We start from the raw sequence: 15,536 nt of genomic DNA on the forward strand, positions 1-15,536 counted from the left end.
AAAAAAAAAAAAAAAAAAGTCTGGGAAAGGCACACACACACACACACACACGCACACAGAGAATGGAACTAAATGGAAAATCAATAAAAATTTCAAGATAACTATAGCCACCATAACACAGGGCACTGGAAATTTCAAAGGGTCTCCTCTTGCCCCACTGGGACTTGACTCTCTGTCCCATGTCCTCTGTTTGGAGAAACAGAGGAAAACAAGGTAACAAGGTGCTCTTCGTGAGCACACACAGCTGTCACTAGACCAACTTGTTTCCTGAAAGGTTGCTCACTGCACGTGGTCTCTGAGAGGCAGGAGATGCCACTATTTAGTAGTCCTCACAGCAACCCCAGGTCAGAATGGCCAGGACTATACGAAGAAGGCTGGCATATTTTAACCCCCATGTGACTCACTTCTCTACACACTGGAGGAATAGGTGGGCGTCAGAGACAACAGAAGAGAGGAAGGTGGTTTGTGGAGCTGGGCTGATACAGAGTCTTGGCTTCTGAGGCAGAGGCAAAGGCAAAGGCAAAGGCAAAGACGAAAACAAAACAGAACAAGAAACATGTGGAAGAATTGTAGAGAAAAGGGACACCAGGAGACTGGGCCCCTGGACCAAATAGGAACCAGGTGCAACTTTAAAGTATGTGCCTACTTACTGAGTTAACATATGCAAACTATGCCCATACTTACACTTTATAGTGTAATAAATACTCCTCCACACACCTAGAGTGGAAGGTAGAAATTTTACTCCTTTCACAGAGAGAAGGGCTTCTGATAATAATAAAACCAAAATGACTTCTGAAGAAAGTTGTAGATCTTTCTGATCCAAGGATGGCTGCATTTATACAAATTTGTTTGAGATTGCTAACATGGTTGGGTGGAAATAAATCCAAAAAAAAAAAATTCAAGTTACTTTAAAACCTATGGGGGTTGTGCAGCAAATCTTAAAGCACAGATCAAAATGGCTCTGGCCTAAACTTTATGAATAGACAAGGTTTTGAGGTTAAGGAAAATATGTGTTTGCATCCTGTGGATTTACAAAAACTTGTCCTAAAAGATAATCGACAAGGACAATCAATGGAGAAAACGTAGGACCACATCACAAATATTTTCTCAAATGATGTTTTTTGAAAAAGTATAGAAAAAATTCATTTGCATGGTTACTTCTCTGATTGTCACCATTATCTTAATCTACTTTTTAAAAAAAATCTGCTTTTAACTTCCATAATTAAAAAGAAAATTAAGAATATTGACATGTTCCCCTTTGGTAGCCTTAGCCTTAGGTAAAAATGGAAATGTAAATATGTTAAAAGTATATGTACAGACTTTGTGTATGTCTCTGGAAGGGAGTTTGCTTGCTGGCTAGCTCAGTTTTTGACAAAGAAAAATGGGCTACTCTTGCTTCTTGCACAAAGATGCACTGTTCACAGAGCAAACCAAAAAAAATGGAGAATTTGTGTTTAAGTTGAAAAGAAATTAATATACAACATGATAATCTACTTAGTATAAATTTTCTATTAACTGATAAAACGTGAGACTTATTAGAATTAAGAGCATAACTTTGTAATAAGAACTTAAAATACTGATATCTGGAAATTCTAACAGCAAGCAGGATACTCAATTTCATTTTTAATACCCTGTAATTAAAGATATAGTTCTGCTTTTTAAAAACTCAGTTTTATCAATGCGATTGTACAGTAAAGTTTCCAAAAGAAGTGAGGTAAAGTATTTGTGAAGTTGAGCTGCCTCTGTTCCTTACACAGGGCTGCCATCTGGGCTTGTTTATTTGTGTTTCCAACTTTCTGGAACAGGGAGTTTCTCTGTTAGGGACAGGGCAAGCAAAGGAAGTATCTTACAGAAGACTATCTTTTTTTCTGTATTTTCAAACTTCAAATTTAGTTTGGTCAAAAATATCAAATGACTACCACAATCACAACATTAACGCAGTTGGAAACCTCAGAATTGTCTTAGCAAATACTCTTCCACATGATGCAAGTAATATTTCCTACATGCTACCTTCTTGTGCCTTTCAGATCTTTTTCAAAACACAAACTGTCATTAAGGCTAGACCTATTTGGCTGGAAAGCGAACATTTTTCATGTGTCCTTCTACAAATAAGCATTTGATTTAAAAATGAAAGGACTATTTCCAAGCAGTTTTTCTAATTTTATAAAGTACATATGAGCCAAATTTACAAAAACCAAACAGACCAAAAATCTTTCAGAGTGTAATTAAGAAACAAAGCATTATTGTTAGATTGATTGTACAATCTGATTATGAGGAACAGTTTAAAAATCCACAAACCAACACTTAAAAAAACTAGAAGTCCCTTATCTCTGAAATCTCTCATTTTACAAATAAAATAGAAGCAAAAAGTACCTTGTAAAGTAAAATCCAGCAATACATATTCGTAAGCAAATTCTGTCTTTGTTTCCACTTGCGGTCTCTTCAGGGTAGAAAATATTTTTCCAGGGCTGCTATCATCAGGGTCTTCCAGCTTTCTAAGTCCGCACCCCATGGCAAAATCTGTAAGGAATTAAATTGCAGGATAGGGGAGGGAGACCAGCAAATTCTGTTGTTTAAGCTGCAAAAAGAAAGTTACAGACTTAACTGCTTTGATTTTTTCAGCTAAACCATAGATACTCAAAAAGAAAACATTTGAGTCCAAAGAAAGGAGCTGAAGACTTTTTCTATCCATTTTTCTGTAAAGTCGTTGAACCCATGATGATTAAGCTACAGCTCCGGGAGGCTGGGCTTGATCTTAGGAGAAACATGCAAGCTGCTACAACTTAGCGGAGAATTTCCATGCCACGTCAATTTACAGCCAGCCCCCTACCAGAGTTCTGTCGCTCAGGGCACCAACAGTGCTTTGTCTATCCCAGTTAGCTGGATGATAAAGGAGGTGTCCAAAAATGGAAATAAAAAGGCAAAAGTGCAAATCAGATGGAATTATCTACAAGTAGAGGCTATATTCAGACATAGTGGTGTGCAATTCTTTTTCTCTTTTCCCTTTTTCCTGTGCCCACTGCCCCCCCCTTCCTCCCTGCTATTACCAAGGAAGCAAGAGGAGAGAGAGAGAGAGAGAGAGAGAGAAAATGGAAAAAAAAAAAAAAAAAAAAAAAGGATTCTCAATATGGTTGGAAACAAAAATCATTTCCAGAAAGGAAGTCAGGAAACTGTTTCTGGAGTCTAAAAGGAGAAAAGTTAAAGTTAAAAAAACAACAACCCACTTTTAGTCTTTAGATAGCACTTTTGAGGATTTCTTTCCAAATGAAGGGTTTTTTTTGGCTGGAAAAATCATGTACTAGTTAAACTGCCGCATATAAAATGTTTATATTTAAATATCATAATAAAAAGACTTTATTTAATTGCAAAGAAGAGACAGTAATGTGGATAATTAGTTTCCCTAACATTTATAAAGTTTAAAAAACTCTACCATTAGAAGGCTTATGATAATAACTAGTAACACTTCCACAGGTCCCAGAGTATCATTAATTAAAAACAACAACAATAACAACAGCAAAACTGACAACTTGATTCACTCAGTCTTATAAATTGCTATTTACCTGAAGTCAAGAACAATTTCTAATGGAACAATTGTAATGAGTGTTTATTGTATTTTACTATTTACGCATCATGTGGTGTGGTGTACCCATCAAAACTGTGAGCCCTGGAATCATACCGCCTGGGTTCAAATACTGCTTCTAATGCCTACTAGAGACGTGATCTTGGGCAACTTACTGGACCTCTTCAAGTTTCAATTTCCGCCCCTATTAAATGGAGTTAATAATAATACTTACCTCATAGGCTTGTTATGAAGGTTAAATGAGATAATCTTATCTCATATCTTAACATTATGCCTGGCAAATAGCAAAAATTTGTTAACGTGCTTACATTATAAAACAGCGTTGAGAATAGTAGTAGAAGGGAAGTGATTCTGCCACCATTCCCATTATTTACAAAATAAATCTCACATTTCAGATTTTATAGAACACAAGCCTGAAATTATTTTTCAATTACATTGAAGAGTGCACATGAAAACTCTCAAAAGGGTATGGATTATTTAGTTTGTATATCACTATGACCTCTTGGCTCTTCCTTCCACCTCCTTGTTTTTAACAATTTACTTTTCAGAAGTGTTTTTTAACAGAGGAAAATTCCATAGTCCTTCATTCTCAAGGGTGAGCATGGTTGGTGGTAGCAATTTCTGGGTAAATTTGGCTAAAAAGACAGCAGACTCTGACCTAGTGTGACTCATTTGACTATTCCCAGTGCTTCCATGCCTGTCATTTTTCATGTCCTCTTTTGCTGTGAGCTCCTGGATGGCAGAAATAGAATATTTGAAGTTCACTAGTTCCTATTGCAGAGCCTGGAGTATTATTTATGAAACATTCATTATATTTATTAAGCGCCTGCTATATTCCAGGCACTAAATTAGATGCTGTTTGGGTACACAAGTTGACTAAACATGGCCTCTGCCCTAAAGAAACTTAAGGCTTAATGGGGAAGAAGACAGACTTATAAACAGGTAATTTCAATTTGATTTGGTAGCTGCTAAGATAGAAGTATGCATAGGTTGCTATAGAAACCCTAGAAGGGGGTCTCTAACTCAGCTTGGAGGATGATATCTGAGCTGTCTTGAAGGATGAATATGCATAACATAGATAAAGAAATGTGGGGAGCATGTGCCAGGAAAAGGGAAAGGCATGAGCAATGTTATGGAATCATGAAACAGTATGGCATGAACTTGAAGGAACATGAAGCAGTTGAGAATTACTAGAACATAAACAAGTAACATAATTACTAGAACACGTCTAGTAACATAATTACTAGAACACGTCTCTAGTAGTCTTCTTTGAAAGAAGACTAAGCTCTAAGGGAGGTAAGAGCCAGTTGTAATGGGTTTTATATGCTGCATAAAAGGAATTTTGACTTTATTTTGTAGGCAGCAAATGAGAATCAAATAATCCAATGGAAAATTCAAACGAGGAGCTTGAAATAGGCAAGTGACATAAGTTTGTGTTTTTGATGGGTTACTATGGCTGCTTTGAGGAAGATGGTCTTAATAGGAGCAAGAATGGGGGGAGACTAGTCATTCAGGAGAGTATTGCAGTAGTCCAGTTGAGTTGATGACTGAACAAATGAATGAATAGGATGCATTATTATGTCCTTAAAGAATTTCTTTTATCTCTAGTGAAAGGAACTGCACTTCCTTTTGTTCACAACTAAGCCATCACTTAATCATTTTTCTCTCCAAAAATCCAACAAAATAAAATTTTATTTGACCCTTAATGATGTCTCAAAACACATTTCCATGTCCATATGGCACACATTCCCTCTATTTTAACAATTATATGGGATTTCATTGTATTAATATTATGTTTAATAAGCAGCATTTTGGCTATTTTCAAAGTTTCATGGTAAAGAATTTTATAAAGATTACTTTTTTCTCCACATTGGATTATTTCCTGAACACTTAGATTTTACTTCATAAATGGTCAAAGGAAAGAGTTTACATACAAGGAAATCAGTTAGAAAGTAATAAGCAGAGAAAATGTATTCTAATGGGTAAATAATTCATTTACATTACTTACATAAATATGTGGTTGGCCATAAACTGTTTAAGATATTAACCTTATTATTATTTTTTTTTTCTTTTGTCCACACTCTGCAGCAGGTGGGATTCTTAGTTCCTTGACCAGGGATTGAACACGTGCCCCCTACACTGGAAGCATGGAGTCTTAATACTGGACCTTCAGGAAAGTCCCAGATTTTTTTTTTCCTTTAAAACTGTATTTTGGGCAGTAAGATTTTGTTGGTTATCACATGTATTTGCTCCATGCCTCTTTAATGCCTGTACATTTTTAGACAAACACTTTTAGTCAAAAAATTTTCTGCATCTCCAGAAATATGTACATTTCTTCAATAACATATTTCTCCATTTGAAACAAATGTCTGTTTTTTGTTTTTTTATTTTGTTTTTTAAATAAATAAGCTTGATATTTTAGAATAATATTAGGTTCACAGCAAAATTGAGCAGAAAGTACAGAAAGTTCCCACATACCCCCTTATCCCTACTCATGCACAACCTTCCACTAATATCCAGCACCATTGTGGTGCATTTGTTACAATCAATGAACCTTCACTGACACATCATTATTACCCAGGGTCCATAGTTTACATTAGGGTTCATTCCTGGTGTTGTACTGTCTATGGGTTTTGACAAACATATATTGACATACACCCACCATTATAGAATCATACAGAATAGTTTTCACTGTCATCACACCCTTACTTCTTGCTTAACTCTGATGTATCTGGCAATTGTAGTACACACGATAAGATGTGGATCTAAGTCTGTTCTCCGCACCCCCGCACACTGATATCCAGCTGTCACAACTACATTTGTTTTCATAGAAAATCTTTTATTAATCGTGTGTCCCCAGGCTTGTTGTATATTGAGTACTTACAGTAATTAGGATAAATTTTTGGAATAAATGTTTTCTAACATTGGTCATTATTTCAGTATTGATTTACATTTGCTGCCAATTGTAGATTTCAGGGACAGCTTTTAGTTCTGTATTGTAAAGGGGGTTTCCCCAAGTGCAGACTCTTATGTGGCTGGATATGATGGAGATATAGTACCAGTTCTTATCTGTGTTCTAGTATGAGCTCACTTAGTCCTTGAATGAATGAATGAACCTTATGAAAACATTCTCCATAACTGGTAGCATATTATTCTCATAGTAACTACTCAAGTTTGGAACACTTGAGTTTACCAAAGTCTTAAAGCTTTTAAGAAATAATATGGGGCTTCCCTGGTGGTGCAGTGGTTGAGAATCTGCCTGCTAATGCAGGAGACACGGGCTCGAGCCCTGGTCTGGGAGGATCCCACATGCCGCGGAGCAACTGGGCCCGTGAGCCACAACTGCTGAGCCTGCGCGTCTGGAGCCTGTGCTCCGCAAGAAGAGAGGCCGCGATAGTGGGAGGCCCGCACACCGCGATGAAGAGTGGCCCCTACTTGCCACAACTAGAGAAAGCCCTCGCACAGAAACGAAGACCCAACACAGCAAAAGTAAATAAATAAATAAATAAATAAATAAACTCCCACCCCCAACATCTTCTAAAAAAAGAGAAAAAAAAAAGAGATAATATGTATCATTCAACCCATTCCCTACAGAAAAAAGTTTTTGCATAATAGTAATTTTTAAATCCAATCTATTTTATGTGGCTCTGATCCAAAAAAATAAATTAAACAGTGTTATGGAGTGCCTACTATATAGTAAGGCACTACATGGACACAAAGATGAAAAAGCCAGTTTATCCTCTCCAGAATTAACAAGCTAGCAAACCAGCATTGAGTTTTAGCTATTTAAAGTACTATTAGTTTCATAATGTAGTCAAACTTCCTAAGTAATGACTTATTGAAAGCACTACTTATTGAAAGGGCCATTCTTTCTTTAATAATTAGAAATCCTACACTCATCACATACGTAATAGTTATATAGACTAAGAATTATATATATATTTTTTATTTTTTTAATTTTTTTTAAGAATTATATTTTGACTTTTCATTTTGTTCTATAGTTGGGCTTCTCAGCATTTCATATTAAAATTTTTTTATGGCTTTATAATCATTCAAAACCAGGGAAGCCCTATTATTATTCTTTAAAACATGTTGACTATTCTTAACTATTTATTCTTCTAGATCAGAAGTTTTGAAACTATGTATGACAGAGCCTTCTGATTCCAAAGAGGTGCCACCTTTGGTGAAGAGAGCAGGCTTTGATCACGTGGGGAGGCCGAGCAGGCAGGGCTCTGGGTCCCCCTGCCACTCTTTCTTCAAACAGAATATCTTAAGATTTTATCAGTTTCATATACCAGTAACAGACAATTAAGAAAATTATAATTTTCAGAAAAGGACACCATTTACATTATTGATAAACTATGCTGTTTCTAGGAATAAATCTACCAAAATATAAGACAGACTTGCACTTAGAAAATTATAAAACTATAACAGCATTAAAGGAGTCTTAAGCGTATGGAGCGATATGCATAGTCATTTTTAGGAACACTTAATACTCTTAAGTTTAGGGCTTCCCTGGTGGCGCAGTGGTTGAGAATCTGCCTGCCAATGCAGGGGACACGGGTTCGTGCCCTGGTCTGGGAGGATCCCACATGCCGCGGAGCAACTAGGCCCGTGAGCCACAACTACTGAGCCTGCGTGTCTAGAGCCTGTGCTCCACAACAAGAGAGGCCACGATAGTGAGAGGCCCGTGCACCGCGATGAAGAGTGGCCCCCGCTTGCCACAACTAGAGAAAGCCCTCGCACAGAAATGAAGACTCAACACAGCAAAAATAAATAAATAAATTAATAAACTCCTACCCCCAACAACAACAGCAAAAAATACTGTAAGTATATCTCCCTCTCAGCTCTTAACACCTGTCACTGAGCTATAGATTTAATACAATGGTGACCTTAACCCCAACAGGCTTTTTTTTTTCTTGCATGGAATCTGTCAAGTTGATTTTAATATTTATGTGGAAGATAAAAGGGCCAAGAAGGTCCAAGATACTTCTGAAGAAGAATGAGGAGAGATTAGTTCTCTATATATTAAGACTTATTATAAAGCCATAGTAATTAAAGCTATTTTTAGCAAGGCATAGACAAATTAACCAATCCAATAGCATAAAGAGCCTAGAAACGGGAACATACATATGTGGAAATTTAACATATGATGGAGGTGGCATGGTAGATGGTGGGGAAATGGTGCTGGGACAATCGGCTATCTATATGGAGAAGAAATTGGATCCCCATCTCATATCATATATAAAAATTTTAATTCTACAGAAACAACTTGAACATCAAAAGCAAAACTGTTATACTTTTATATGAAAATATGAATATTTATTGACATCAGAGTACTAAGAGTATTTTTAAGGCAAAAAGATAATCATAAAAGAGTCCTAAATGATTAATTGTAAGGTGACAACCATAAGATATATGTTGATAAATTCTATATTAAAATTAAGAACTTCTATTCATTAAGCCTCTTTAATGTGAAAAGACAAGATACAAAATGGTAGATGATATTTGTCAACCATTGAAGGAACAATATCAAGAATATGTAAAGAACTCCTGCAAATAAATAAAAAGACAAGCCAATATAAAAATAGACACAAAATATAAATAGGCACTTCACCGGCAAAGAAACATATGTAGTTAATAAATATATGAAGAGATCCTCAACTTTACTACTATTTAGGGAAATGCAAATCAAGACCAAAGTGAGATAACATTTTATTGCAGTAAAATTCAAGTAAAAAATTTACCATTTTAACTATTTTAAAGTGTACAGTGAGTTAAGTACAGTTAACCATTGAACAACATGGGGGTTAGGGACACAGACCCTCCATATGATGGAAAATTTGAGTATAACTTTATAGTCAGCCCTCTGTATCCCCTCTGTATCAGTCGTTCTGCATCTGTGAATTCAACCAACAGTGGATTGTGTAGTATGTATGTATTTATTTATTTTTTTAAAGATAATTTTAAAAAATTAATTAATTAATTAATCTTTGGCTGCGTTGGGTCTTCGTTGCTGCGCGTGGGCTTTCTCTAGTTGCAGCGAGTGGGGTATACTCTTTGTTGCGGTGCACATGCTTCTCATTGCGGTGGCTTCTCTTGTTGTGGAGCACCAGCTCTAGGTGTGCAGGCTCAGCAGTTGTGGCACTCAGGCTCAGTAGTTGTGGTGCACGGACTTAGCCACACCGTGGCATGTGGGATCTTCCTGGACCAGGGCTCGAACCTGTGTCCCCTGTATCGGCAGGCAGATTCTTAACCACTGCGCCACCAGGGAAGTCCCCAGTAGTATGTATTTACTGAAAAAAATCTGCATACAAGTGGATAAACCCATGCTGTTCAAGAGTCAACCGTACATTCACAGTGTTTTACAATGATCATCATTATCTAGCTCTAGAACTTTTTTATTACCCCCAAAAGAAAACTCATATCCTTTAAACATTCACTCTCTATTCCAACCTTCCTCCAGCACCTGACAACCACTAATATTCTTTGTGTTTCTGTGCATTTGTCTATTCTGAATATTTCATATAAATGGAATCTAAAACATATGGTCTTTTGTGTCTGGTTATTTTCAAAGATTTATCTAGGGACTTCCCTGGTGGCACAGTGGTTAAGAATCCACCTGCCAATGCAGGGAACATGGGTTCGAGCCCTGGTCCGGGAAGATCCCGCATGCCGCGGAACAACTAAGCCCGTGCTCCACAACTACTGAGTCTCCGCTCTAGTGCCCGTGAGCCACAACTACTGAGCCGACGTTCCACAACTACTGAAGCCCACGCGCCTAGAGCCTGTGCTCCGCAACGAGAAGCCACCGCAATGAGAAGCCTGCACACCACATTGAAGAGTAGCCCTCACTCACTGCAAATAGAGAAAGCCCACGTGCAGCAACACAGCCAAAAATAAAATAAATAAATTAAAAAAATAAAGATTTACCTATGTGGTGGCATTTATCAGTACTTCATTCGGTACTTTGTATGGCTGAATAATATTCCACTGCATGGTTATATTCAATACCACATTTGTTTATCTAGTTATCAGATGATAGATGTTTGGGTTGTTTCTGTCTTTTGGTTATTGAGACTAGTGTTTCTATGAATATTAGCGAGATAACTCATTTTATACTTAGTTGAGCTGACAAAAAATTAAGAAGTAGATGATATCAAGAATTAGGGAGACCTCTTTAAGGGTATGTCGCTGATGGGAATGTAAATTTGTTTAATCATGTTGGAAAATAGCATTATCTTGTGAAACTGAACTTTCACATCCTCTACGATCAAGCAATAGCATTCCTAGGTATACACCCATGAGAAACTTTAGCATATAAGTACCAGGAGATATATGTAGATGAGAAAATTAATAGCAGTACGATTTCTAAGAGCAAAAAACTTGAACCACTCAAGTGTGCATTACCAGCCATTTCTTTTAAGAAGCTCTGCTATAAAGGAGAGGAAAGAAATGCAGCAGTAGTGGAGATTGAGAATTTTTTTCTTTTTAAGATGGGAGAAAAAATAGCATGTTTGTACATTGAAGAATTGATTCCATGGACAAGGGTGAAAAAAAGAATTGGGGGAGAAAAAAAAATTTCTGGAGAAACTGATTTCTCAGATACTTAAACTGGGTTTGTCTCGTAGTTCTGGAGGGTACCGTACATACCCTCCAGTTTTAAGTTTTACCTATCCTTCTCTTGCCCTTCTTAAACTGCTGGATCAAATAGCACATTAACTAAGTAGCCAAAGGATATTTGTTGTATCTATTGTAAATCCTAAAGAGCATTTGATTGGTCTACTTTCTATATCACCACGGAAATCAGATCCAACTTACCATATGTCTCAATTCATAAATTATTATGCAGCAGTCAAAATGAATTAACTAGTTACTGGCAAAAACATGAATACACTATACGTGGTATGGTATCTTTTTTTGTTTTTTGGCTGTACCGTGTGGCTTCTGCGATCTTAGTTCCCGGACCAGGGATTGAACCCCAGCTACTGCAGCCACTGCCAAGTCCTAACCACTGGACCACCAGGGAATTCCCATGATATCCTTTTTTAGAATGTTTCATACAAGCAAAATTAAACAATATGTTGCTTAGACATACTTTATATGTAATAACATAAATGCAAAAGTACAAAATTCAGGACAATGATTACCTCTGGGAGGAAGACAGGAAGACAAGGAGAAACAGAGCACATAGATCTAAATCACTGGTAATCTCCTAGTTCAGTGGTTCTCAAACTTTGGTGTGCATCAGAATCCCCTAGAAAACTCATTAAAACCTAGACTGCTGGGTACCACCCCCAGAGTTTTTGATTCAGGAGGGGAGTGTGGGGCCTAAGAATATGCATTTCTAACAAGGTTCCAGGTGCTGCTAATGCTGTTCTTTTGGGACCACATTTAGAGAACCACTTCTAGTTCTTAGGTTGGCTTGTGGGGTCACAGGTGTTCCATTCCATTTTATTATTAAATTTTATTATTAAATTAATCAAATAAAATTATTTTATTACTAAATTATTATTATTTTAATTATTAAGTTAAATGGGGGAAAAAAAAGATAGACCAAAGATGAGAGTATGTCAAGAAGCAAGGATTAATATTAATCCAATTCTGGGCTCCCGAGTCATCCTTTTCGAAAAGAGCTAGGGTTCCCTTACTAAAGCAAACTTGAAAAACACTGCTCTAGAAGAACTTCAAAACGATTTAAAAAGAATATTACTAACAACAACATTGAGAAATAAATTTGAAGACTGCTTTTTCCTTAGGTGCAGAGTGACAACGTACTGCATTCCAGCTTTCTGGATCTCAGTAATCTTTGCAAAGACTGGGAACATCACAAGCCTACCTCTTTTGTTGATTCAACAAAAACTGCGTTTAGAGAAAGGATTTCTCTTACTTTTTCAGTTCTTATCCTTCACTCAAGTGCTTTAGGTCATTGTTTTTCTTCCTTCCCTTCCCCCCCCCCCCCTTTTGGATTTATTGTGCCCACTAGGCTCTGAGAGGAAATGTATATGATATTTCAGATCCCTACGTTTACCAGAGCCTACGTAGAGGGCACACTCCTGCAATGTGCCAGCCACTGGCTGGTGTTTCAGAAATGCCTGAATACAAAATTCTTGCCCACAAGCAACTCAGTCTGGAGAAAAAAACCAGATTCATAAATATAAAATTACAAAGCAGGACACGCAGTATGATATAGAAAGATAAAGATTTATCTGCTTCATAACCTCTCCTTCAGCCAGTTCCTCTAAGCTATCGTTCTTGCTCGCTCCCGCAATTCACAACCGCTGTAACCGAGGCCCACGGAGGCGGAGAGCGGGCGGAGCGGCGGAGGGCCGGCGCTCGGGGCCGGACTTCATTGGCTCTCTGGACGGAAGCGGCGGTGCGGCTCGGCTGCGCATGCGCCCCTCACACGTGCTTCCAGAACACCCCCACCGCCGCTTCAGCTCCGCAGGCATCATGCTGCGGATTTCTGCCTTTCGGCTGCTAGGACGCACGGGGGCGAGTAGGCTCTCGCTCCTGGAGGACTTTAGCTTACGCCACTACAGTTCGGACCCTCTCGGTGTCCGGGACGATACCCGCGACGCGCGCGCCTATTTCACCACACCCATCTTCTACGTGAACGCGGCGCCGCACATCGGGCACCTGTACTCGGCGCTACTGGCTGACGCCCTGTGCCGACACCATCGCCTCCGAGTTCCCAGCGCCGCCGCCACGCGATTCTCCACTGGTACCGATGAGCACGGCCTCAAGATTCAGCAGGCAGCAGCCGCTGCGGGCCTGGCTCCGTCCGAGCTGTGCGACAGAGTCTCTGCCCAGTTCCAGCAGCTTTTCCGTGAGGCTGACATCTCCTCCACCGACTTCATCCGCACCACTGAGGCCCGGCATCGGATGGCTGTGCAGCATTTCTGGGGGGTGCTGAAGGCTCGGGGTCTTCTCTACAAGGGGCTCTATGAAGGTTGGTATTGCGCCTCCGACGAGTGCTTCCTGCCTGAAGCCAAGGTCACCAGGCAGCCCGGCCCGTCGGGGGATTTGTGTCCTGTATCTCTGGAGAGCGGGCATCCCGTCTCCTGGACCAAGGAAGAAAACTACATTTTCAGGCTTTCCCAGTTCCGGGAGCCGCTCCAGCGGTGGCTGCGGGGCGACCCTCAGGCCATCACCCCGGAGCCATTCCATCACGCAGTCCTTCAGTGGCTGGAAGAGGAGCTGCCTGACCTATCCGTCTCTCGAAGGAGTAGCCACTTGCACTGGGGCATTCCGGTGCCGGGGGACGATTCGCAGACCATCTACGTATGGCTGGATGCCTTGGTCAACTACCTTACTGTAATTGGCTACCCAAACGCTGAGTTCAAATCTTGGTGGCCCACCACCTCTCATATCATAGGCAAGGACATTCTCAAATTCCATGCTATCTATTGGCCTGCCCTCCTCTTAGGGGCCGGCATGAGCCCACCACACCGCATCTATGTTCACTCCCACTGGACAGTCTGTGGTCAAAAGATGTCTAAGAGCTTGGGCAACGTGGTGGATCCCAGGACATGCCTTGACCGCTATACTGTGGATGGCTTCCGCTACTTTCTCCTTCGTCAGGGCGTCCCCAACTGGGACTGTGATTACTATGGTGAAAAGGTGGTTAAGTTGTTGGATTCCGAGCTGGCATTTGCTTTGGGAGGTCTCTTGAACCGATGCACTGCCAACAGAATAAATCCTTCTGGGACCTATCCGGCTTTTTGCACTACCTGTTTTCCCAGTGAGCCAGGGCTGGTGGGGCCATCAGGTCGTGCTCAGGCAGAGGACTATGCTCTGGTGAGCGCAGTGGCCACTTTGCCCAAGCAGGTGGCAGACCACTATGATAACTTTCAGATCTATAAGGCCCTGGAGGCAGTATCCAGCTGTGTCCGGCAAACTAATGGCTTTGTCCAAAGGCATGCACCATGGAAGTTGAACTGGGAGAGCCCAGTGGATGCTCCCTGGCTGGGTACTGTGCTTCATGTGGCCTTGGAATGTTTGCGAGTCTTTGGAACTTTGCTCCAGCCTGTCACCCCAAGCCTAGCTGACAAGCTGCTGTCTAGGTTGGGGGTCTCTGCCACAGAGAGGGGCCTTGGAGAGCTCCATTTCTTGCCTCGATTCTATGGACATCCATGCCCTTTTGAAGGGAGGAGGCTGGGACCTGAAACTGGGGTCTTGTTTCCAAGACTGGACCAGTCCAGGGCCTGGCTGGTAAAAACCCATAAGACCTAGAAACTCAGTTCTTATTAGCTGTGGTAAAAAAGCAAACATCTTATTTTCTTATTCTTCATTTTCAGGAAAGTTATACTAATGCTTTCTGAAGTGTTGCATCAAATGAGCACATAAGTAATGTCCCTGTGAAAAGAGGTTTGTAGCCTTTCAGGAGCCTACTCCCTACTCTTCAGTTCTCTGTGTCCATTAACCACTGTCCTTTGCACCCCAGTGTCTCTAAGATGTCTCCAGGGGAAAGGTGGTAAGAGACAACTTGGCTGATACTACTCCTTCTCATTGTGCCTCTGTCCAAACCACAGTTATTTGCCCAGACTACCTCTCATGGTTTGTTTTTCACTGGCCTGGCCTCTGCTGGGCAAATTAGTGCGTGTGGAGGTTGGAGACCCCCTCCCTCAGCTTTTACTTTGTTATATATGTTGGGTCTCCGGTTAAAAAGAGGTTGTTTCATTAAACCTTTAAAAACCAGTGTCCTAGACTAGATGATTTTTGCCTATGTTTATATTCTCAATTCTTAACAACCATGACTCCCTGCTTTGCTAGTTAATAATCCAGTAGTTGTGCTTTGTAACATTACACTTTAACCAGTAGATGGCTCTAGTCTCACACATTTAATTACTTAACATTGAGGTTTCAGAATATTTAGAATAGGTTTTCTGCTTCCTAATTTTGCAAAATTTAAATTTAAAGAAAAAATTTTATTGCTTTCCTTAAAATAAGGATA

At 39.7% G+C, this 15,536-nt stretch overlaps 2 protein-coding genes across 2 annotated transcripts in view; one reads left to right on the forward strand and one right to left on the reverse strand.

Annotated features, from left to right (window-relative positions):
* The window catches only part of RFTN2 (raftlin family member 2), a 61,546-nt gene extending 58,598 nt beyond the window's left edge, over positions 1-2,948 (reverse strand). The window contains exon 1 of the mRNA XM_024757396.1: positions 2,374-2,948. Coding sequence (XP_024613164.1) covers positions 2,374-2,512 — 139 coding nt within the window. The 5' untranslated portion in view covers positions 2,513-2,948. The remainder of the gene's footprint in view (positions 1-2,373) is intronic.
* Positions 2,949-13,008: 10,060 nt separating this feature from the next.
* MARS2 (methionyl-tRNA synthetase 2, mitochondrial) lies at positions 13,009-15,281 on the forward strand. Its single transcript, XM_024757349.1, has one exon. The coding sequence runs from the start codon at positions 13,034-13,036 to the stop codon at positions 14,813-14,815; it is 1,782 nt and encodes a 593-aa protein (XP_024613117.1). The 5' UTR covers positions 13,009-13,033; the 3' UTR covers positions 14,816-15,281.
* Positions 15,282-15,536: the final 255 nt, after the last annotated feature.

The sequence above is a fragment of the Neophocaena asiaeorientalis genome, unplaced genomic scaffold (genome assembly GCF_003031525.2).
Source record: "Neophocaena asiaeorientalis asiaeorientalis breed wild unplaced genomic scaffold, Neophocaena_asiaeorientalis_V1.1 scaffold246, whole genome shotgun sequence".
NCBI lineage: Eukaryota > Metazoa > Chordata > Mammalia > Artiodactyla > Phocoenidae > Neophocaena > Neophocaena asiaeorientalis.